Source organism: Geotrypetes seraphini, chromosome 2 (genome assembly GCF_902459505.1).
Source record: "Geotrypetes seraphini chromosome 2, aGeoSer1.1, whole genome shotgun sequence".
NCBI lineage: Eukaryota > Metazoa > Chordata > Amphibia > Gymnophiona > Dermophiidae > Geotrypetes > Geotrypetes seraphini.
Window position 1 is genome coordinate 493457942 of NC_047085.1, and position 24581 is coordinate 493482522.

Genomic DNA, 24581 nt, shown 5'->3' on the forward strand with positions numbered 1-24581 from the left:
ATCAAGTCCCCTCTCAGTCTCCTCTTTTCAAGGGAGAAGAGGCCCAGTTTCTCCAATCTCTCACTGTACGGCAACTCCTCCAGCCCCTTAACCATTTTAGTCGCTCTTCTCTGGACCCTTTCGAGTAGTACCGTGTCCTTCTTCAAGTACGGCGACAGATATTTTCCATAGACAGAAAGACTAATACCAGTGGATGAAGTCATTCAGTGATGCTGGGATGGAACTGCTGTCCTAGAGCTCAGAACTTAGTAGAAAGCTTTGAGGATGCAGAGCCCTTCCTTATATACAGCAGTCTGCTCAGCTCCTCAGTTAGTTTTGTCTTAGGATCTATATTCAAAAATCAGAGCTCCTAAGTTAAAGACAGGTGTGTACTATTTCATTCAGATCTTTTTTTTTGGGGAGGGGTGGAGGTCATGCCTTCATCCCTCCAGTGGTCATCAGGTCAATTGGTACCTTTTTGGCCCTTATTCACTTTTAAAACAGGTCTACCTCCGAATGTCTAAATGGCATCCTCGACATCTTGGTAAACGTTTGATTATGGCTGCAAGATGCCCAAGTGCTAAGTTCGCCCTAAGCTCGCTCATAACATACCTCAAGCGCGCTCCCTTGAACTTTGGATGTACTGCAGACAAAAAGCCTAGTAAGATGTCTAGTAAGTTGGTTTCAAAAATGACTATTTATTTATCTATGCGTTCTCTCAAGGGAGCTCAAAACAGTTTACATGAATTTATTCAGGCACTCAAGCATTTTTCTCTATCTGTCCCAGTGGGCTCACAATCTATCTAATGTGCCTGGGGCAATGGAGGGATTAAGTGACTTGCCCAGGGTCACAAGGAGCAGCGTGGGTTTGAAGTTGAATCCACAATCTCAGGTGCTGAGGCTGTATCTTTAACCACTGCACCACTCTAGAAATCAAAATGTAGTAGAAGTGAGCCAAGTATAGGACAATCAAGCCATTGTGACATCACTGATGAGGTTGGCTCATAGGCGTTAGTGAAATGAGGCATTATGATGTCACAATAGCAGCTCTGGTTATCAGAGGCTGAAGCTGTTCACACTATTTATTTATTCAATTTTCTATACCATTCTCCTAGAGGAGCTTAGAATGGTTTACATGAGATTATTCAGGTGCTCAAGCATTTTTCCCTGTCAGTCCCAGTGGGCTCACAATCTATCTAATGTATCTGGTGCAAAGGGGGGATTAAGTGACTTGCCCATGGTCACAAGGAATGGTGTGGGTTTGAACCCACAACCACAGGGTGCTGAGGCTGTAGCTTTAACCACTGGCCACTCTAGAAATCAACATGTAGTAAAAGTGAGCCAAGCATAGGACAATCAAGCCATTGTGACATCACTGATGAGGTTGGCTCTTAGGCATTGGTGGAATGAGGCATTATGATGTCACAATAGCAGCTCTGGTTATCAGAAGCTGAAGCTTTTCACGCTATTTAATTATTCAGTTTTCTATACCGTTCTCCCAGGGGAGCTCAGAGTGGTTTACATGAATTTATTCAGGTACTCAAGCCTGTCTGTCCCAGCGGGCTTGCAATCTATCTAATGTACCTGAGGCAATGAGGGGATTACATGACTTGTCCAGGGTAACAGGGAGCAGCGTGAGCTTGAACTCACAACCTCAGGGTGCTAAGGCTGTAGTTTTAACCACTGCCCCACACGCTACTTGGATGCCTTGTCCAAGCGCCACTTTATGCCATTTTTTGGGACATCTTTCTTTTATGACAATGAGCCCCCACGTCAATCAAGAGTTAGGCACTGTTTATAGAATTGCGCATAGTGGCGCCTACATTGAACATAGGCGCCGGTATGTGTGGAAACCTTTGCTGGCTCCTATTTATGCCAGGGTTTTCTTTGCCGAAATACCAGTGGACGTCCAATTTGGGCACCTACACAAAAAGCACACCCAAGATCTACCTTTCTCCATTAACCGTACTCTACGATCATCCAATCAAAACTTACTTGCCATCCCTTCCTTAAGTCATGTCAACTTCATGAGAAATAACATCTTCTCAGTCACCGCCCCATGGCTCTGGAACGTGGCCCCAAATTACTTAAGTGAGATTACTACCTTAGATAACTTTAAGTCTAGCTTAAAAACTGCTTTTCAAAGATACATTTGCAATATAACCGTCCTTTTACGGATGTTTTAAACTCTTCAATATCCAGTTTCCTCTATTGGGTTTTAATTTTCTCTTTTCCCACCCTCTTGCTTTTTCCTATTTGTGTCCTTTCCTATCATTGGTCGTAGTTCTTCTCTCCCCTCATGGGCCAGTTTGTTTTGTTCAGGTTAGTTATGTCGGTCAAGAAAGGTTGTCTTTTGATGCTTCTTTGATGTAATGTATCTGATGTCTATCTATTCCCGCCACCTTATCATTTCGAATGTGTAAAGCCGCTTTGATTACAGAAAAGGCGGGATAATAAATTTTAATCAACTTGAAACTTGATGACCAGCCCATGACCACACCTGCTTTCTGGTAGACACCTTGGATTAGGCGCGTACCTGAGAGCTGTAAGCTAGGCACCCACCAACCAATTAATTTTAATTTAAGCCAATTAATGAGCCAATTAAGCTTGTTATTGGCTCTGATTAAGCTTTTTAAAATAACTGACCCTCTCTTTTACAAAGCCGCGCAACAAAAGCCCCGAAACCCTTTAAATCCCTACGGGCTTTGGGTCACTTACCGTAGCGGCAGCCGCTAGCGCAGCCTTCTAAAAGGTGGGATAAGTTTGGTGCCTAGATCGGGTCGGCGTGCCAGTCTAGGTGCCTAATTTTAGGCGTCTTTTATAGATTCTGGGCCTTCATCCTTCACCGACGCTTTACTTTGCCTAATATCATGGTCTCATTATTTGGAATGTTTCTCTTTTTTTTAATTTACTTTTTTCCTTATACAATATATTTAATTTGAATCCAATGGGCATTTCTTATGTCCTTGTGTTTATATGTGAAAGATTAGTTTCAAGTTTAAGTTTCAAGTTTATTTTTGACTTATTGAATCGCTTAATTTAATTTGCTAAGCGATTTACAGATTAAAAAAAAGGTAAATACATCAGATTAATTATAAAAGAATGCATAGGTTTGACACACTATCATACAAAATAATAAATAATGTCATACAAACTAACAGATCCATGGGGGAAGAAAGGGTAGAACTACAATCGTATGTATAAAAGAGAACATAAATGGTAAAAACAACAGGTAGGGTAGATATTGGGGGAATAAAAAAAGGAAATAATTTAATAGTAATCGTTAATTAAGCTTATAAATTAAACGCATCTTTAAAAAGGAAACTCTTCAAAATGCCTTTAAACTATTTCAGATCATTTTCTTCTCTTAAATACTGGGGCAAGCTGTTCCATAATTGTGGGGCTATCGCAGAAAAAATATCAGGACGACGAGTTCCAATAACTTTTAGTGATGGAACTGTTAGGAGTTTTTGATTGGTAGATCTTAAAGAGCGTGACGTACTATGGGGACTAAGTAATCTATTAATGAATCGGGGTTCATTTGTAGACAATGTTTTAAAAACTAAAAGTAATATTTTAAAAGTAATACGATGGGCAACAGGAAGCCAATGTGACTCAATCAAGAGCGGTGTAACATGGTCATATTAATTTGATGGCAGTATTTTGAACTATTAATAAATAACCCCCCCCCCACCCTTTTTACAAAACCGCAGTAGAGGTTTTTAGCACAGGCCGGCGTGCTGAATGCTCTGCGCTGCTCCTGACACTCAGAGCATTCAGCCTGCCGGCCTGCGCTAAAAAAAAACCACGCTATCGCGGTTTTGTAAACTGGGGGTGGGGGGAGTTAAAAAGTAAGATGTATAACTGCATAGTAGCCATCTTCCTATATTATTAGTGCATGCCAAGAGGAAAACCTCACTTTTTGAAAAATTGAAACCAAAACGTAGCAAAATAGAACAATAATGTCGGATATGTCGTCAATGTTATTCTTTACTCATTCTCAGTTAAGTTCAACACAGAGAGCACTTCATGGGAATTCAGATTTCCACTCTCTGGGCTGGGATCAAGGTGACCAAAAATCTGAATTCCCATGAAGTGCTCTCTGTGTTGAACTTAACTGAGAATGAGTAAAGAATAACATTGACGACATATCGGGCATTATTGTTCTATTTAACTGCATAGTAGACATGCACAAATGAACAGATTTTCCATCGTCTTCAGTGTTTCAATGTGTTCTTAGGGTCGCTAGAGAATGACCCGGTGACAAAATTCATCACCGTCCCCTTCCCCGCGGATAACCGCGGGAAATAATCCCATGTCATTTTCTAGTGTCTATTTCAACCTCGGTCCTTCTACACCAGCATTCTTCAAAGCAAAGCTTGCGGGGCAGTGGCTGAGCCCATTCATATTCTGATTCTTATGTGAGCCAAAGATAATGAAGCCATTGTGACATCACTGATGTGATTGGTTCTTAGGCACTGGTGGAATGAGGCATTATGACATCACAATCTCAGCTCTGGAATGTTGATACTCAACCTCGGTCCTTCTACACCAGCATTCTTCAAAGCAAAGCTTGCGGGTCAGTGGTTGTGGCCATTCATACTCTGATTCTTCCCTCTCTCCTTAAAGAATGATATGAAGATGGTTTCCCGCGGTTATCCGCGGGGACGGGAACGGTGATGAATTTTGTCACCGTGTCATTCTCTACGTCCAGTACATAGAAAATATATACTGCATATTTGGATCTGTGGGTATCCGCACGGTAGTCACCTCAACTTGTTTTGTTTTAGCTTTGAGCAGTTTTGCATCAATTACTGCAACGAGAAACTGCAGCAGCTTTTCATTGAGCTGATCCTGCGTCAGGAGCAAGAGGAGTACCGGCGGGAAGGCATCGAGTGGCAGCAGGTGAGTGCCACTCCAGATGAGCTGGGTAGAGTTCAGGGCTACCCAGCCGTGTGGCAAGTGTCAATTTTCACCCAAGTTGAATGCCTACAACAAAATCACTAATCAAAAAAAAAGGTACTGATGCAGGGACTATCAAACAACAGCCAGAATTGATGGAGAAAAGACCCCGGTGCCACCAAGGATATATCAATATTAAGCCTCCTTGTACAAAACCGTAGCCCGTTTTTTTAGTGCCGACCACGGTGGTAACAGCTGTGATGCTCATAGATTTCCTATGAGTGTCGGAGCTGTTACTACCATGGCCAGTGTTAAAACCACTATGGTTTTGTAAAAAAAAAAAAAAAGGAGGGGGGGTTAATAACCAAAGGACTAACCTAAATCCAAAAATTTTTGTGAAGTAGGAAGCACATCCTTGGTCAGAAAACCTCCATATTTATTCAAAAGTAATATTTTAACATCATATAACCAGTGAGGAGTGTGTGGCGCAGTGGTTGGATCTACAGCCTCAGCACCCTGGGGTTGTGGGTTCAAACCCCGTGCTGCTCCTTGTGACCCTGGGCAAGTCACTTAATCCTCCATAGCCCCAGGTACGTTAGATAGATTGTGAGCCCACTGGGCCAGAGAGGGAAAATGCTTGAGTACCTGATTGTAAAAACCGCTTAGATAACCTTGATAGGCGGCTTAGATAACCTTGATAGGCGGTATATAAAATCCTAATAAACTTGAGTGTCTGTATAATAAATACAAGTCAAATAAACCTTATCTTTAGATGAATAGTCCACTTGACACACAGCACATAGCAAGGATAGCAGGCTGGTCCATTTCCAAACACTTAGACAATGTTTCCAGTTCTTTGCAGTCCAAATGCCGATAGCTCCAAATTCAAACATCCCCGATGGTTTTGGAGTCTGGATTAGAGAATGACAAGGTTATACAAATTTTTTTCCCTGTCCCCGTAGGAACTCAATTTCCCCATCCCATCCCCGTGAGCTTTGTTGCTGTCCCTGTCCCCGCTCCATTCCTGTAAGCTCTGCCTTAACCACACAAGCTTCAAAGACTTATGATTTTAAAGTGTTTGAGGCTTGTGCAGATGAGGACGGAGCTTAGGCATTGGTGGAATGAGGCATTATGACATCACAATCTGAGCTCTAGAATGTTGCTACTTATGATTTTAAAGTGTTTGAGGCTTGGGCAGATGAGGACAGAGCTTAGGCATTGGTGGAATGAGGCATTATGACATCACAATCTGAGCTCTAGAATGTTGCTGCTTATGATTTTAAAGTGTTTGAGGCTTGTGCAGATGAGGACAGAGCTTAGGCATTGGTGGAATGAGGCATTATGACATCACAATCTGAGCTCTAGAATGTTGCTGCTTATGATTTTAAAGTGTTTGAGGCTTGTGCAGATGAGGACAGAGCTTAGGCATTGGTGGAATGAGGCATTATGACATCACAATCTGAGCTCTAGAATGTTGCTGCTTATGATTTTAAAGTGTTTGAGGCTTGTGCAGGTGAGGACGGAGCTTAGGCATTGGTGGAATGAGGCATTATGACATCACAATCTGAGCTCTAGAATGTTGCTACTTAGGATTTTAAAGTGTTTGAGGCTTGTGCAGATGAGGACAGAGCTTGCAGGAATGGGGCAGGGACAAGAAAAGAACCCACGGGGATGGGAAGGGAAAATGAGTTCCCACAGGGATGGGGAAAAATGTTTCCCCGTGTCATTCTCTAGTCTGGATTGGAGTCTGAACGTCAAATGGACTATTCAGTAAAGATAAGTTTCTTTTTACTTACATTTATTATACAGACACTGGTTATATGATGCTAAAATATTAATTTTGATCTACGACATAAGAATAAGTGTGGAGTTTTTCTGACCAAGGATGTGCCTCCTACTTCAAAAAGATTTTGGGGAGTTAGGTTACTCCTTTGGATATTAAATCTCCCCCTCCCCCTTTTACAAAACCATAGCGTAGTTTATAGTGCCGGCCACGGTGGTAACAGCTCCGACGCTTACTATGAGTGCCGTGGCCAGCGCTACAAACCATGCTACGGTTTTGTAAAAGGGGGCTTAATATTGATATATCCTTGGTGGGCATCGAGGTCTTTTCTCCATCAGTTCTGGCTGTTGGATGATAGTCCCTGCATCAGCGCTTTTTTGGATTTTTGAATGTTTTTTTTGAAAAGTGTAAATTTTCTACATCAGGGAACTGACACAGGGCTTCTTTTACGAAGGTGCGCTAGCGTTTTTTAGCGCACGCACCGGATTAGCGCGCGCTAGCCAAAGAAACTACCGCCTGCCCAAAAGGAGGCGGTAGCGGTTAGCGCGCGCTATTCTACGCGTTAAGGCCCTTAGGGCTCCTTTTATCAAGCTGCGGTAGGGGGTTTAACGCACGTTAAACCGCCTGCCGCGCTAGTCGCTAACGCCTCCATTGATGAGGCGTTAGTTTTTTTTTGGTTTGCCGCAGGGGTTAGCGCGTGAAAAAATATTCGACGCGCTAACCCCCGTAGCGCACTTGGATAAAGGAAGCCCTTAGTGACAATCTCAACTACCTCATTCAACCAACGATGAAGATCCTAGTAGTAGTACTAGACCAAGGTCTAACCATGAAAGACCACATAGACTCCCTAATCAAAAGAGAGTTTTTCACTCTCTGGAAACTTAGGTCCATCAAGGCGTACTTCCACACTTCAGCGTTCAGAATCCTAGTACAATCCCTAATACTAAGCCATCTGGACTACTGCAACATCACCCATCTGACAATCCCCCAGAAGCAAATGCAAAGACTACAACTGATACAAAATACAGCAGTCAGGATGATTTTCGGGCTGAAGAAGTCCGACCACATAACCCCTTCCTACAAACTCCTACACTGGCTGCCGATGGGGGTGCGCACGAAGTTCAAGCTAGGATGTCTCTGCTTCAAGGTATTAAATGGACTAGCCCCCAAATACATTACAGACCTCTTCTCATTCCCAACCAACAGACATGAAAGAAAAACACACCTGAAATTTGTTTCCCCTCCGGCCAGAGGGTGCAAATATAAGAAATACCATCAACAACTGCTATCGTACCAGGCAGCCACATGGGGTAAAGAATTAGAAAAACTATTTGCACACACAAACAACTATGGAGAATTTAGGAAACAACTAAAAACCTACCTGTTCTTAAAATATCTAGATAACGAACCAGGACATCAACCCTTGTAACACCTTCACAAACCTGATCTTGTAAACTGCCAACCCTAACCCCTAATCACCAACTACGATCACTCCATTCAATTCATGGAATATTTCTACTTCTCTGTAAGCAGCATGGCACTTCTTGGCCTTGCAGCCCACAAACTGTTGTTACTACTATTAATGTTGATACTATCAGATGTACACAGCAATACTCCTTAATTCGTTGTATGTACAGCTTCTATTTATTGTATTTACAGTTTCCCTTTATTGTTAACCGCCTAGAAGTCGCAAGATTGTTGGCGGTATATAAGAATAAAGTTATTATTATTATTATTATCTCCAGTTTAGCTCATGGGGCACTCTCTGACGCTAGGTCTATTGCCACCCCGACCCTACTTTCGGCTTCATTCCTGCTGAAGTCATTGGTGGGAGCTGCAAACCCTGTGGGCTCCTTTCACTAAGCTGCGTTAGGGCTTTAACAGTGGAATAGCGCACACCACATTGCCGCGCACGCCGGACCTTAATGCCGGCCTTGAGCCGGCGTTAGTTCCGGCTGCGTAGCGTGCAGTAATTTCCCGCGTGCACTAAAAACGCTAGCGCGCCTTCGTAAAAGGAGTCCTGTATTTCATGAGTGTACGAGGAACTTGGGGATTTGCATCGGAATGACCTGCCTCGGTGCTATGTTTAATTCCCGTGGCAGGGCGTCAGGATAACCAAAATAGCTAGAACTTTTCTTCTGAATGAATTATGAGTTTTACCGAGTACAAATTAATAGTCACAGATTAAATAGCAATTGTAAATGTTTTCTGATGAAAGAAATATGTAGGAACTTACAATTTCTGTCTCTCCGTAAGGTGTTATCTTTTAGGGGCCGATTCTATAAACAGCGCCTACATCGGCCAGCGCTTAGAAAAATGGCGCCGACCGCATGTCAGTCACACTTAGGCACCGTTTACAGAATCGTGGCGAGCGGCACCCATGTAAAAACTTAGGCGCCTGAAATGTAGACCAGGGTTTTAAAGGCCCACGCCTAAGTTTTTGGGAGAATCATGCTTAGCGGCGCCTAAGTCATGCTCTGCCCATAGAAATAGCCACTTAGGCTTATTTATTTATTCAGTTTTTCTATAGCGTTCTCCAAGGAGAGCTTCAGAACGGTTTTACATGAGTTGATTCAGGTACTCAAGCATTTTTTCAAGCATTAGGCACATAGAACATAGAAGATGAAACATAGAAACAATAGAAGATGACGGCAGAATAGGGCACTAGAGCTCATCCAGTCTGCCACTCTGCTTACCCCACCCCCTGTCTATGCCCTAATGCACCAATTTCCCTTATCTTGACCCTCGTAGGGATCCCACATGGATATCCCATTTTATTCTTAAAGTCTGGCACGCTGTCTGCCTCGATCAACCCTGCACTGGAAGCTTGTTCCAATGATCAACCACTCTCTCTGTGAAGAAATACTTTCTGGTGTCTGCAGCAGCCAATCTCTCCTCCTCTCCCTATTGGCTAAGGCTCTTAACATTTGCATCTCCTCTTCCTATAGGCTAAGGCTCTTTACACCTGCATTGTGATGTCATAGAACTTTCTGATTATAGAACATAGAAACATGATGCAGATAAAGGCCAAATGACCCATCATAGAAACATAGAAGATGGCGGCAGAAAAGGGCTACAGCCCATCAAGTCTGCCCACTCTGCTTACCCACCCCCCCTGTCTATGCCCTAATGACCCAATTTCCTTATCTTGACCCTCGTAGGGATCCACATGGGTATCCCATTTATTCTTAAAGTCTGGCACGCTGTCTGCCTCGATCACCTGCACTGGAACGCTTGTTCCAATGATCAACCACTCTCTCTGTGAAGAAATACTTTCTGGTGTCTGCAGCAGCCACTCTCTCCTCCTCTCCCTATTGGCTAAGGCTCTTAACAATTTGCATCTCCTCTTCCTATAGGCTACAGGCCTCTTTACACCTGCATTGTGAAGTCATAGAACTTTCTGATTATAGAAACATAGAAACATGATGGCAGATAAAGGCCAAATGACCCATCATAGAAACATAGAAGATGACGGCAGAAAAGGGCTACAGCCCATCAAGTCTGCCCACTCTGCTTACCCACCCCCCCTGTCTATGCCCTAAATGACCCAATTTCCTTATCTTGACCCTCGTAGGGATCCCACATGGGTATCCCATTTATTCTTAAAGTCTGGCTACGCTGTCTGCCTCGATCACCTGCACTGGAAGCTTGTTCCAATGATCAACCACTCTCTCTGTGAAGAAATACTTTCTGGTGTCGCCATGAAATTTTCCGCCCCTGAGTTTGAGCGGGTGCCCTCTTGTGGTCGAGGGTCCCTTGAGAAAGAAAATATCATCTTCCACTTCGACACGTCCCGTGAGGTACTTAAATGTTTCGATCATGTCTCCCCTCTCCCTACGTTCCTCGAGAGGGTAGAGCTTGCAATTTGTTCAGTCTCTCTTCGTACGAGAGACCCTTAAGCCCGAGATTCATCCTGGTGGCCGTCCGCTGAACCGATTCAATTCTGCGCACATCTTTACTGTAATGTGACCTCCAGAATTGCACACAGTACTCCAGATGAGGTCTCACCAAGGGCCCTATTACAACGGCATTATGACTTCAGGCTTTCGGCTGACGAAACTTCTATTGATACAACCCAATATCTGCCTAGCGCCCAATTATTATTATTATTATTGCTTTGGTTCCTTTAGATTGGAATGTACATAGATCTCACCGCGCCAGGAGTTCAAATACATGAAAATTTAATTTCCTTCCCTTAGGGGTAAAAACAGAACTTTCAAGAGATTCAGCCACTCTTTCATCTTAAGAACATAAGAACATAAGAAGTTGCCTCCGCTGGGGCAGACCAGAGGTCCATCCTGCCCAGCGGTCCGCTCCCGCGGCGGCCCATCAGGCCCCTGCCTGAACAGTGGTCTCTGACTAATTTTGTAATTTACCTCTAATCCTGTCCCTATAACCTTACCTCTACTCCCTATCTGTACCCTCAATCCCTTTGTCCTCTAGGTACCTGTCCAGTCCTTCTTTGAAGCCCTGTAGCGTACTTTTGCCTATCACATCCTCCGGCAGCGCGTTCCATGTATCCACCCACCCTCTGGGTGAAAAAGAACTTCCTGGCGTTTGTTCTAAACCTCTCCCCTTTCAATTTCTCCGAGTGCCCCCCCTTGTATTTGTGGCTCCCCGTAATTTGAAAATCTGTCCCTGTCTACTCTTTCTATGCCCTTCAGGATCTTGAAGGTTCCTATCATGTCTCCCCTGAGTCGTCGCTTTTCCAGGGAGAAAAGCCCCAGCTTTTTCAGTCTAACTAACTGAGCTCGGGCAAGAGTGGCCGCTTTCCACTTCGAAGTCTAGGCCCCTTTGTTTTATTTCGGAAAGCTCTGAAAACTTCTTGTTTACTAATTACTGTGGAAAAATAGCCATTCTAGATTACGTTCTTCTTCTAGATTTATGTACTATACTTGCATTATTAATACACCGAGTCGAGCACCTTTTTGGCTGAAGACCCGGTCTGTAAAATTAAGGTTTAGTTTAGTTTAGATTTTACCAGTTATTGAGGCTATTAAGGGTATTTTGCCAATTAAGTTAGTTGCCTAAGAGGTGCTCTTTATAGAATCAGCCCCTTAACAGTGCCTAAGGGCTCCTTATATGAAGCCGCGGTAGTAGCTTTAACGCGCATGCAGGGCAGGTTTAACCAATAGGCCAAGTGGGCACGTGCCTAGGGGCCGAAATGGTCAGGGGGGCCCGATGAAGGAGGGCATCAACATTGTTTTTTTCCAAATCGTGATGGGCCCTTCCAGCATCGATCGGCAACGCGGGCCCCACCCCGATCGGCAACGCGGCCCTCCCCCCCCCCTCATCGACAGAAAGTAAGACAAGCAAGCAACGTGGGTAAGAAAGGCAACGGGAACTGTAATTTTGCAAGCGGTGCTGCTCGCCCAAAGCTTCCCTCTGACGCAGCTTCCTGTTTCCGCCTGGGCGCATGGTGGGGGTGGGGGCGGGGCAGGGGGGGCTCAGTGTACTTGTGTGCCTAGGGGCCCTTGACGAATTAATCCTGCCCTGCTCAAGAGGAGGCGGTAGCGGCTAGCGCGGCCGGCGGTTTAGCGTGCGCTAATACAAGGAAAAGTTTATTATCAATAAGGTGACAGCCAATGATGAGGCGCCACGTAAAGCTTCCCGCAATTTGAAAAGTGGCTTTGCGGTGGAGTGGTGGGGCTGAGGCTTCCCTTTGAGATTTATTACTGACGGCCATTTATAGTTTAGACATTTGATTTTGTGAAATGGATCTAGCCAGCACTTAGACAGCCATTTCTTTAGAACAGGCTGTTTAAGTTTTTTTTATTGAATTTTTTTCCATTTAACAACAAGTGTCATAAATTTTCATACAATTATCTTAACAATACACTTGATATTTTTATAATATATTTTATATATAACATTTCTTGTCTTATTTTTCTTATGGTTTTATATATCATATAATTGTTATTATTTTTCTTATAAAGTTTATACAATATATATATATTGTAATGATTTTATCAATTATTGTTTAAATATGAACCTTTTCCCCCTCCCTTTATTACGTTATTTTCATGTAAGAATATCATCTATTATAATATTTTATTTATAATATATGATAAAAGAGAATAATTCCCTCCCCTTAACCCCTCCCCCCCTTCTTCTTTATACTATTTTCTTATCATGGGAAAATGAAATTCAAATATTGCAATATTCTGTTAATGGTCCCCAATCTTCTTGAACTTATTCATATATCCTTTTTGTGTTGCAAATGCATGTTCCATCTTATATATATATATAAGATATAGAACAGGCTGAATGTTGGCAGATTTTGTTCTAAAATACATGAGAAATGGAAGTCCGTATCTGATGTATAGACTTGGACATTCATATTCTGAGTTGGCCATTCTTTCTAAAATTCTGTTCCACATCTGTACACGTATGTAAAATTTTTGTATAGAGTAGAATTTTGGTTAACCAGCACTCTTATCCAACTGGCAAAAAAAATTACCAGGGGGAAAAAATGCTCCCCAAATCACTAGCACAAACCCTCCTCTCTCCCTCAAACCCCACAGAGCTAGAAGCTGCAGCAGCTCTGAGCCACAAACCCCATGTCCCTCCTGATCCGAAGCACCAGTGTAGCAGCGTCCTGAGCCGCAAATCCTCCCTCCCTCCCTCAAGCCCCATTGACATATCAGAGGAAAGACTCTTTTGGTGCTGGCCGTGAGCAGCCTATTCCAAGACTGTCTCCTGTTAATTGGTTGCGCTTAGGGTAAGGAAGGGACGGAAGGAGCGAGGGGGTTCACGGCTCAGGACCACCATCTGCTTCTGCTACTTCAGGGCTTGAGGGAGGGAGGAGGGCTTTGTCGCTCAGGACTGCTGCTACCTGAGGGTGGGGGGGTTGAGATCTATGTTCTAACACAGCACTCTCAATCAACCGGGAAAACAGTTATCTTGCATCACCAAATCCCAGTGGGTGCTGGATAACTGAGATTCTTAGTGATAGAGAGAGATTAGAGAGACAGAGAGAATACAGTGGCTCCTGAACCTGTCCTGGGGGACCTCAGCCCACCAGATTTTCAGCATATCTGCCATGAATATTCATGAGTTAGATTTGAGATAAATTTGCATAGAATGGAGGCATTGCATGCAAATGCCATGCGTATTCATTGTGGATATCTTGAAAACCAGAATGGCTTGGTGTGACCTGAAAATCCCAGATATAGATATATAATTATAGAAAACAAGGACCTCTATTATTGTACAAATGGACAATGCTTTTTCCTCAGCTTAAAAGACAAAACCCAAATCTTAAGAATAATTCTTATGCTGGTCTAAGAAAAGAAATCATACATGGGAAGGAACCCAACAAAAAGCCCCTAGGAAATAGATTACTGGAATGAGCACTGATTATAACTTAGATCAGGAGAAGACCTGAGTTTTGAAATGAAAAGCATAGCCAGTGGGCAGATTGTCGAGAGTGACTCTATTTAAACTTGTCTGCTCTGCCTCTTGTAGGTGGAGTACTTCAACAACCAAATCATCGTGGATCTGGTAGAACAGCCACATAAAGGAGTAATCGCCATCCTAGACGAGGCATGCCTGACAGTAGGAGATGTCACTGACATTATGTTCCTGGACTCCATGAATTTGAAGCTCTGCACACACCCACACTACACCAGTAGGAAGGTGAGATCCCTGAACACAAGACCCGCTGGACATACGACCCCCCATGTGTAATTACTGGTTTTCCCCCAAAATAAAACCTAACCAGAAAATAAGCCCTAGCATGATTTTTTAAGATGCTCGTAATAAAAGCAAGACCCCAAAAATAAACCCCAGTTAAGATCAACCCCCAAAGCCCCCCCCTCCCCAAGTGTCCACGGCAGGAGGAGTGCCCAATTCCTCCTGTCACAATGGCGAACCCTCCTGACACAGTCCAAAGCAGGAGGGATGCCCACTCCCTCCTGCCGCTGGCCCCATCAACCCACGAAACCCCACCAAACACTCCTCAACTCCACGCTGACACTCCCTGACACCCCAACATCCCTCTGACACTCCCTGACTGCACCCTGACATAAACAAATAAGACATCCCCTGAAAATAAGCCCTTATGCGTCTTTTGGAGCAAAAATAAGACCCAGTCTTATTTTCAGGGAAAAACAATAGGTACATGGCACCCCCTGCTCTAATAACATTATGAATAATTAGAAATGTGACCCCTTTATAAGGGCCTGTCCTACTTAAGAAAGATTACCATTCAATTAAGTCTCACAGCAAACAGAGATCGTACTCCAAAGAAAGACAGATCTCTAAAAAGTGAGGAAAAGGACCTCAATGACGTTTGAAAAAGTGATGCTAGATGAACACAAGTCCTAAAGATTATGGAGTCTTGAATATGGATATTCATTTTGGACTGTATTGAATGAACACTTGAGAAACACAAACCCCTGAAGAAGCCAACTCTGCATTGGGAGCATATCTTAAGTGTTTCTATTTTTGTGGTTTGTTAGTAGTATCCAATATTTATTTTTGACAGCAAAAAGTAAAAAATGTAAAAATATTAAAAGAAAATTTTTGAAAAATGGTGAGGTTTTTCTGGACCAGTGATAATATTCATGACCCCATAAAAGACTTGGGGTGTGATGCGTGGTCTGGGCGTTTGAGGTCCTTTTCCTCACTTTTTACAGATCTGTCTTTCTTTGGAGTATGATCTCTTTTTGCTGTGAGACTTAATCTTTTATACTTGCCCGGTATATTTGTGAATTTACTTGAGATTACAGCTTCTGTTGTTTGCTTTGAACTACTTAAGAAGGAGGCACAAAGACCAGGTAAAACCCCCCAACAACCTCAATGGGGGTGAGGGTAGGGTGGGGGTAGAAGCCAATACTTCTAAGCTCTTGAGGACCTGTAAGACTTTTTCCAATCAAAACAAACCTCTTTATACAACCATCAGGCAAGGCTGGTCAGCCGCCTAGGGCAGCAGCTTCTTAGAGGCAGCAACGAGCAGCTGTGAGCAAAACAAAACAATCTTAACAGCCACACAAGCTGAAAGAACCATCACTTTTCTAAGATGTTTGTTGCGATGATCATGATAGTTGACTTTAATTATCATAGTCTAGGGAGGGGGTGGAGTAGGGGCTGCAAGTTAATTTCAAGAGGGGGGGGGGGTTGTAAGGCTGGAAGTTTACCAAGGGTGCTCACTACCTTTCAGCTCCGCAGGAGGGTATGATCTCTGCATCCACTGCCCCAATAATATCATATGTAATCAGGCGTCAAATCTTCTTATTCTTTTTTTCATAAAAATTGTACAGGAATTAATTGAAAAAATATTGTTCTTACCTTTTATGTCTTCTTCTATACCTAATAATAATAATTGTAGTTCAGCCCTTCTGTTCCTTATGTATCTGTAAATTGTATGTCAGTCTGTTTAACCCATGTTATTTACTGATTAAATTGATATAAATTTATATTTTATTTGTTTTAATTTGTACATCGCTTAGTAAAATTTAATAAGCGATTCATTAAGTTAAAAATAAACTTGAAATAAATAAACTTGAAAAGAAGCCACAAGCACAAGAAGGAAATATTTTTATCAGTTTAGTTTATAAAAAAATGTGAACACAAATTATTTTATTTGTTAAGGCTTTATATTAGCTTAATATTTGTGAAAGCTGTCGTTGAGCTTGGCAAGTACCTTTTATCTGCTATATGCTATTTTAAGCAGCGATGATTTTTTTACTTCCGCACTATTTAATTTGTTCCCTTTTCCTATTATATTTTCCTTTTATGTATTCTTTCTAAGAAATTGTAGTTCTTCCCTTTTCCCCCAATGTTTTCATGTCATAGGTATGTTTGTTTAGTTGGTGTATGTTTAATTATCTAAAATGTTTGTCTCCCATCTATTTTAAATGACTATGTACAACGCTTTGTACCTTTGGATAAGCTTTTAATCAAAATTTAAATAAACTAAGAAACTATGGGGTTAGCACGTCGGACATTTCATCACGCGCTAACCCCCGCGGCCGGCTAAAAGAGTAACGCCTACTCAATGCAGGCGTTAGCGGCTAGCGCAGCAGGCGGTTTAACGCGCGGTATTACGCACGTTAAACCCCCTACCGCAGCTTAATAAAAGGACCCCTATGATATGTAAGAACAGGGCCTGTATGATACTGTTTAGTTATGTTTGCATGTATCTAAATATGTATGCTTTATTGTTATCCACTTAGAGGGGCACAAAAAAAAAAGTTTAAGTCCCCTTTTGGCCTAAGTCAGTAGATGCTGAAGTTGGCAGCAGGGAAATGTCCATTCTCAAAAAACACTTCCAAATTAAGGGATTTGTTTTTTTGTTTTTTTTTTTTCAGTTCAAAACTTTATTGAATTTTATGATAATACAAACAGCAAAATAGCACAATGTAAATATGCTTCAAGAAGAATGGCCTACCTGTACGTTTAGCAATCTACTAGCCCAGACTGCCACTACATCTAGCCCTACACCACATTCCTGACTAAAAAATCGCCCAAGTCCCAAACACCCAAACCCAGACCTTTTAGGCGAAGGAGGGGCCAGTCCTTCACCTAAAAGCTGGATTCTGTAACCGGCGTCTGTCAAAAACATCACCGATTATAGAATCCCCCCCCCCTCCGGCAACGATCACAGCAGAAGAGATGCCCAATCTCTCCTGCTGGCATCCCCCCCAACAAACTTAATACCAGCAGGAGATATGCCCAATCTCTCTTGCTAAAGGCGCGGCGCACTCCCCTCCCCTCCCATGACTACCGGCAGGAAGGATCCAAGCCTTCTTACTGGCACCCCAACCACCCCCGAATACCGGTAGGAGGGAGCCCAAGCCCTCCTTCTGAAGATGGCGGCACCCTGACTCTCGAACAACACCCCCTCCACCCCAGACCCCCTCCCCACCACCCCGGACCCCCCCCCCCACACTAACCTTAAGGTTGGTTGGCAGGCACGCCATCCTCGGAATGGTGGGCCTGCCCCTTCCCGGTGCCCCTTCCCAGTGTAGAATGCACCGGGGAGCGGCCTAAGGCCTGATTAGCCCAAGCGCCTAAGGCCCCTCCTAAAAAAAGACTTGCTGTTAGTTTTCAAGGACCAATCACATCAAAGAATGATGCTTGTCTGGGCGGATATATCTTTACCCACGTAGTTGCACATAAATGATCATAACATTGACAAATTCTTACGTACGGGACATACATGTCATCTATTCTAGTGTCTACTTATGAAGGGAATTTTTAAAAATAAAGTAAAATTCTGGAATTTCTTGTGGCACACCTGGAATCTCATCAGGGCGCACCATTGTGCCCTGGCACACAGTTTGAGAGGCACTGATCTGGTGGTTCGGCCAAGCCTGGATTTTGCTAATTAAACTCGACAATCATGATCATGCTAACACCATCCTTCTCTACACAATCCTGCCAAACTGCATAATTAGCTCATTGGGCTTTTAATTATTCATCCTCTCTGCAGGTTCAAGTATGCTCTGAAGGTTCTTCTGAGTTTCTGTGTCCACAAGAACCTGTCATTTTGCTGTGACTGCAGCTTCTTGCTGCCGCCCTCGGTGACTGCTTAGCCTACCTAAAAGGTTAAGCCAGCCCTGCACATGGATTTGACTCATTGATCCTAGAAAGATGAAAAGCCCGAGTTGGCCAGATGAGGATTTGAGTCCAGAAATCCAGATCTGCACAGGATGAACCAAGACAGTAAAATGATTCCTTTGGGCCAGAAGGAAGCTGGAGGCTACTTACATGCAAAGATATTGGCTAACAGCTTTTTCATACAGTTCTTCTCTCCCCAGCCCTCTGTAGGGCTTGTCTCTATTATCTAATCTGCTCTCTCTTGCACCTGAGCCCTCTTAATTTAGTGATAGGATACATTTCTGAGCTTAGATGCCTCAAAGGCTGCTGGATGCTGGTTCCACAGGGCAGATAGATTTAATCGGGATCTGTCATGGTTCAGGTTTATTTTATTTATTTAAATCTTCTTTTATCTCACATTTCCCACACTATCGACAATATATTTGTAGGTGGCTTACAAATAAAACATTCCTAATAAAATCATTAAAAATAGGAAACAAGTACATTCTATATCATAAAAATGATATAGAATACTACATAGGGCATACTTCTTACAAGTGAAAGCATTCCACGCGGTTTTAGTTAATTCTCCAAATTGTATTAAATGTGATAAAGCTCTTAATACACTTTCTCATGCTTTGTGGCAATGTCCTCTCATCAAGTCATTCTGGTCTGCCATCCTATCATTTTTAGGTTCATTATGGAATAGTCAATTAGTGGAATCCCCAAGGGGGTGTTATTTGGTAAAGCTGCTGCTTGTGGGGTATTTGGACAAGGAAGATGCCTTTTATTTCAAAAGGCGTGCATGATTGGTCATAAATGTATTTTGCAGTATTGGTTACAGAAAGATCCTCCTAGTTTTTGGCATTGGAGGAATCAACTCCATCGTTTAATTTTGTTTGAGGTTTGGGAGGGTCGTAGATTTTCTAGATGAACTTGTCTCTTTTTGAAAATTTGGGACCCCTACATTCAAAATCTTTCCTCTAGAGCACGAAGTATGATTCTTAATGTTTTACATTTGGAAACATTTTACATTGAAAGCTTTGGAAACATTCCGCCAAAAACATTTCACTGTCCTTGTCCAATCCATCATCCTCTCCAAACTTGACTACTGTAATGCCATTTACCTATGCTTAACAAAAAAAAGCCTCCAAAGACTCCAGCTTATTCAGAATACAGCAGCCAAGCTGATCTTTGCAAAACGTAAATCTGACCACGTCTCCCCACTCCTGGCCAATCTTCACTGGCTCCCAGTGATTTCCAGAATCCAATTCAAATGCCCTTGCCTGGCTTTTAAGATTATTCACGGCATCCTTCCTTCCCTATTCCCACTTTCCTTCAACTCCTCGTGCCCTGACTCCCCCAGGACCGTCCATAAATTAAAACTATCCTTCCCCTCCCTACATGGTATTCTCCACGCAGGTAAACTGGGAAAATCACTTCTATTCAAAATCACAGGTCTCTGGAATGACCTTACCATCCCGCTGCGGAACCTGAGCTCCCTCCATTTATTCCACAAGCAACTAAAAACCTGGCTCTTCTCTAACATGTAATTTCTTTTTTCCCTTACTTTTCCACTCAACTTATAAACTTATGTAAACCTTTTCCTACCCTTTCTCATTTTTAAGTTCTTGTAAACCGTGCCGAGCTCTACTTCCGTGGAGATGATGCGGTATATAAACTTAAAGTTTAGTTTAGTTTAGTTTAGATTCATTGCATTCCAACATCTGGTAATTGGTGTCACATTCTATTCAGGGGAGGGGAGGGGAGGGGAGGGAATAGGGGGATGATTATAATTTGTTTGGAAATATTTGAATGGTATATTTGTTTAATTTATTTAATAAAGTGTTATAATTGGTAATAAAAGGAATGGGGGAAAGGAAGGGGGAAGGGAACAGGGGGTATAGAGAGGAATAAAATAGGTTATATGGAAATATATTTTGGGGGAATGATAGTAATTCATATGGATATATTATAATTGTTAATCAAATTGTAATGAATATCTCCTTGTTTTATTGAATGTATATATATATTTGATTCCTTCAATAAAATGTTATAAATTAAAATGATAAAAACCATCATATGCTGAACATCAAAATCATACAAAAGCTTGTGGAAATAAACATGTTTTAAATTATTTGACGCTTGTTCCCCAGCCCCCTTTCTTGGTCCCAGACAGCCACTACCTGGTCTGGTGCAGAAAATAGAAGAGAGGCGAAAGAGTGCTATGTGGAATCTGCTTTTGTGTTTTCCAAGCCTTTTCCTGCAGAGATTCATGCCTCATACCTCACACACCTCTGCATATCTGTAAGGTTTCAGGCCTAGATGCACAAAACTCACTGTGTGTTTAACGATCGTCACTAAACCGTTTGAAAATGGTTTAGCATCGAAGTATTTCAGATATTGAGGCACCATATGGCAAATTGCGGTCATTTCCGTGGTTTGTATGCATCCTCGGATAATTGTATTTTTGTGCATCCACCTTTTAGTCATCTTGGCTTGAAAACCTCTCTTTCCATATATTAAGAATGGTCTCTGACCTTTGTTTTGTTCTCTGCTTCCAGCTGAAAGCTATCGACAAGACCATGGCGTTCAACCGGGATTTTCGCATCAGGCACTATGCAGGAGATGTCACGTAAGTCCGGTAAACTGTGTTTCTCCAGAGGTCTTTCCATACCGCTTGCTATACCCATGCAAAAATACATCCACCAAGAACAGACCAGAAACATACATGACCATTGGGCCCACTGACTCTTTTTCTGAAGGTCAGGTTGATCCGGTCTTGGTTTTACCGCTTATATTGGTTTTACCCTCCCCTGCCCTCAACATTGACTAAACAATTACAAACAATACAAAATACAGCTCTGAGACTCATCTACTCACTGAGGAAACACGACCATATTACTGAAGCATACATCAGCTCACACTGGCTTCCAGTCCAGGAAAAAATACTATTTAAATTCTACTGCATATTATTTAAAACTATAAACGGAGACTGTCCAACCTACCTGAACAACCGCTTCATCTAAACTACCTCAACCAGACACAGAAAAACAAAACCCCATTCTCACACCCTCCAATCAAAGAAGTTAAACAGAAAAAACTATACGATGGTCTCCTAGTCACCCAAGCAGCAAAACTTGATAACCAAATCTCCAAAGTACTGATAACAACCCTAGACTACAAGATATTCAGAAAAGAAATAAAAACTATATTCTTCAAGAAAGCCCTGAAAAAGTCTTAACTAGTGCTGCCCGATTCAGGAAAAGAAATTTCGATTTGATTCGATTTGATTCGATTTAGCCCATTGAATCGATTTTTCGATTCGATTCAATTTGATTTCCTGCCCAATTGGGTGTTTTTTTTACAAACATCCTAGTGGGTTTATTTTATACCCTCTTCACCTCCTTTGCCTTCTCCTAACCACATTGGCGCTGTGGTGTAAACAAAATAAACAAACAAAAAAGACTTTTCCTCTCTCTGTTAAATCCTAGCTCACATTTGAGGTCTATCTCCAGCTCTGGCAGGATACACGTTTCAAAAATGATATATTGTAATCACAAAACAGAAAATAAAATTAGTTTTTCTACCTTTTGTTGTCTGGTCATTATTCAAACCTTGTCGATCCCAGGCTCTGGTTGTCTTCTGATAACTTGCTTGCCAGGGTCTCCTTTCTTCTTTCTCCATGCTAACCATCCATCTGCCAGCTAACCATCCATCTGCCATCTCTGTCCTCCCCTTCCGTTTCCCTTCCCTCCCCCGGAGGTCTGGCATCTTTCCATTTTTTCATCTCCATCCACAGATCCACCTTTTCTCAACTACTCTTTCATCCAGCATCTCTCCCTCTTCAAACCCAGCATGCACCCAAAAAGAGGGAGAAAAAGCCTCAGACTGATATAGAAGTATAGAACCAAAAGGTACAAATCAAAACTGCTTTTGATACTTTCACTGGCAAAAAAACTCCCTCACAGAACAGCTCAGGCTTAGAAAAGGGCAAAGTCACCAGGAGGCACGTTCAAGGACTTAGCTGAGAAAAGACGACTTGAGCTCCAACGCTGTCACATCTTCTCCAATCTTCCCAGTGAAAGTATCAAAATCAGTTTTGATTTGTACCTTTTGGTTCTATACAGCTACATTAGTCTGAGGCTTTTTCTCCCTTTTTTTGGGTGCATGCTGGGTTTGAAGAGGGGGGTACCTTGGTGCCTCGATCACACAACATTTTGAATCACTATTCTCAGGCTCCCTTTGGATTGGATATCTACTGAAATAGATAAGCTGAACACCAGTTTTTGAGCTTTTCTGACCTTTTTCTTCTGGTGCTTTGCATAGTACTGGAAATGAATCTGTCCTTGCTGGTTTTCCCCTCACAGGTACTCCGTGGAAGGATTTATTGACAAGAACAAAGACACCCTCTTCCAGGATTTCAAGCGCTTGATGTACAACAGGTAAGAAAGGAGAATCTGGAACCCTGTTGCCAGGGAAACCTAGATAACAAGGCGGGCTGGTAACTGCGGCTCCTCTCAATCACTCATCAGGTGATTCTTGACAAGTCACTCCACCTCCTTAGTTTTTAGCTTTTTGAAGAAGATACAATGAACCCATGTGAAGTATCTTGTGCAGCATTATATACATCAGGGCATATAACCAAAAAATAATTGATGTGGGAGAACTTACCGCCTCCTATCTCTATCTCGTGTTGAAATTAGAAGAGGCAGGAAGAGTTAACTTATAAAGTATTAGCCGACTTAATGGGCAGGTCATAGATACCAAATAAAAAGGAATCCTTTCATAAAAAACCAAATGAGCTATTGTTAAAATCTCAAACTTCTCCCTATTTAGAGCTGCTGCCTCAGCATTCTGAGGTTGCAAGTTCGATCCCAGCCTGCTCCTTCTGACTCTGGGCAAGTCAAGTTTCAGGTTTATTAAAATTTTTGATAAAATGCAAATCAAGATTTCTAAGCGTTTTACAATTTGTATTAAAATGGGGAAAACAATGAACGAGTAAGCACAGACTAAACAAGACATCACAAACGTGAAACAACAGGAAAGTGAGGAGAACTACAATTTAAAAGTAAAAAGAACAAGAAGGGTAAACCACAAATAGGGAAGCTAGGGGATACAGATTATTAAATAACCTTGACTTATTCCAGGACTCTTCAACAGTTCTATGCATTCCCTTAAATTTATCTAGGTTTTTTTCTGCCCTGATATGAAGTGGTAGGGAATTCCAAACTGTGGGGGTCATAATTATAAATGAAGCGGCCTGACGTGTGCTGATCATTTTCAGGGATGGTGTGTAAAGATGTTGAGGGTTCATGTGGCATACGGAGCTTGGGAATAAAGGCCGGTTCATAGTATTTTGTGACTTGAAAGAAAGAATAGCTATTTTATATATAATTCGATGTGGCCAATGTGCACTTTTCAGCAAAGGAGTAACATGGTCAAACTTCTTTCTGTTAGTCACTTAACTCACCCTTGCCCCAGGTGCCACCAGTGGAGTAGCGAGGGTAGGAGGTGCCCCCTGCCTTCTTCTCTATGCCTCGCTCCTTTCCCTGCCATGCGCATGCCTTCCTTTCCCCTCCCATACCGTATTGCCGTTCTGATACCTGCCCGAGAAACGTGCTGAGGAATGCATCATTTACTTTTAAAACGAATCTTTATAAATGGATTATTCTTCAGTTGCAAAAGGGACAATTCAAGCGAAATTTAGGAAGAATTATAATTACACCTATTGTAAAAAAAAATTCCAAGGAATCACTTAAGTGTGAAAACAATTATAGACCGGTAGCCAGTATTCCTTTGTTTGAAAAGGTAATAGAATTGCTGAATTGATAAGATATCTGGACAAATTCAACATCTTGCATGATCATCAATAATATGATCATCAATCATAGTAGCTTCATTACTGAATCAGCTTACAATTTTATTCAGTACTGGTGCTAGTGCCCTGATCCTGAGTAGCGTTTTTGATCTAGTGGATCGTGATCTCTTGTTAAGCTGCTTGGATTCAATTGGGATCAGGGATAATGTAAAAAAATTGGTTTAGTGGGCTCTTGAAATATAGAACATATGAAGTGTTGACCGAAGACAAATATTCTTTTGCTTGGAAGAATTTATGCGGAGTTCCGCAGGGCTCACCCTTATCCCCGACGTTGTTTAACATAGACTTAGGGCTCCTTTTATCAAGCCACGCTAGCGGTTTAACGCGTGTAATACCGCGCGCTAAACCGCCAGCTGTGCTAGCCGCTACCGCTTCCTCTTGAGCAGGCGGTAGTTTTTAGCCAGCGTGTGATAAAAAAGTCACGCGCGTTAACCCCGCTAGTTCGACTTGATAAAAGGAGCCCTTAGTGTCTCTGGCTTATTTGCTCCAAAG

At 42.3% G+C, this 24581-nt stretch overlaps 1 protein-coding gene across 1 annotated transcript in view; it reads left to right on the top strand.

Moving 5' to 3' along the window:
- MYO1G (myosin IG) overlaps positions 1-24581 on the top strand; it is a 348860-nt gene that overhangs the window by 139205 nt on the left and 185074 nt on the right. Inside the window, exons 11-14 of the mRNA XM_033931919.1 lie at positions 4770-4884; positions 14132-14302; positions 20773-20843; positions 22579-22653. Of these exons, the coding sequence (XP_033787810.1) occupies positions 4770-4884; positions 14132-14302; positions 20773-20843; positions 22579-22653 (432 nt within the window). The remainder of the gene's footprint in view (positions 1-4769; positions 4885-14131; positions 14303-20772; positions 20844-22578; positions 22654-24581) is intronic.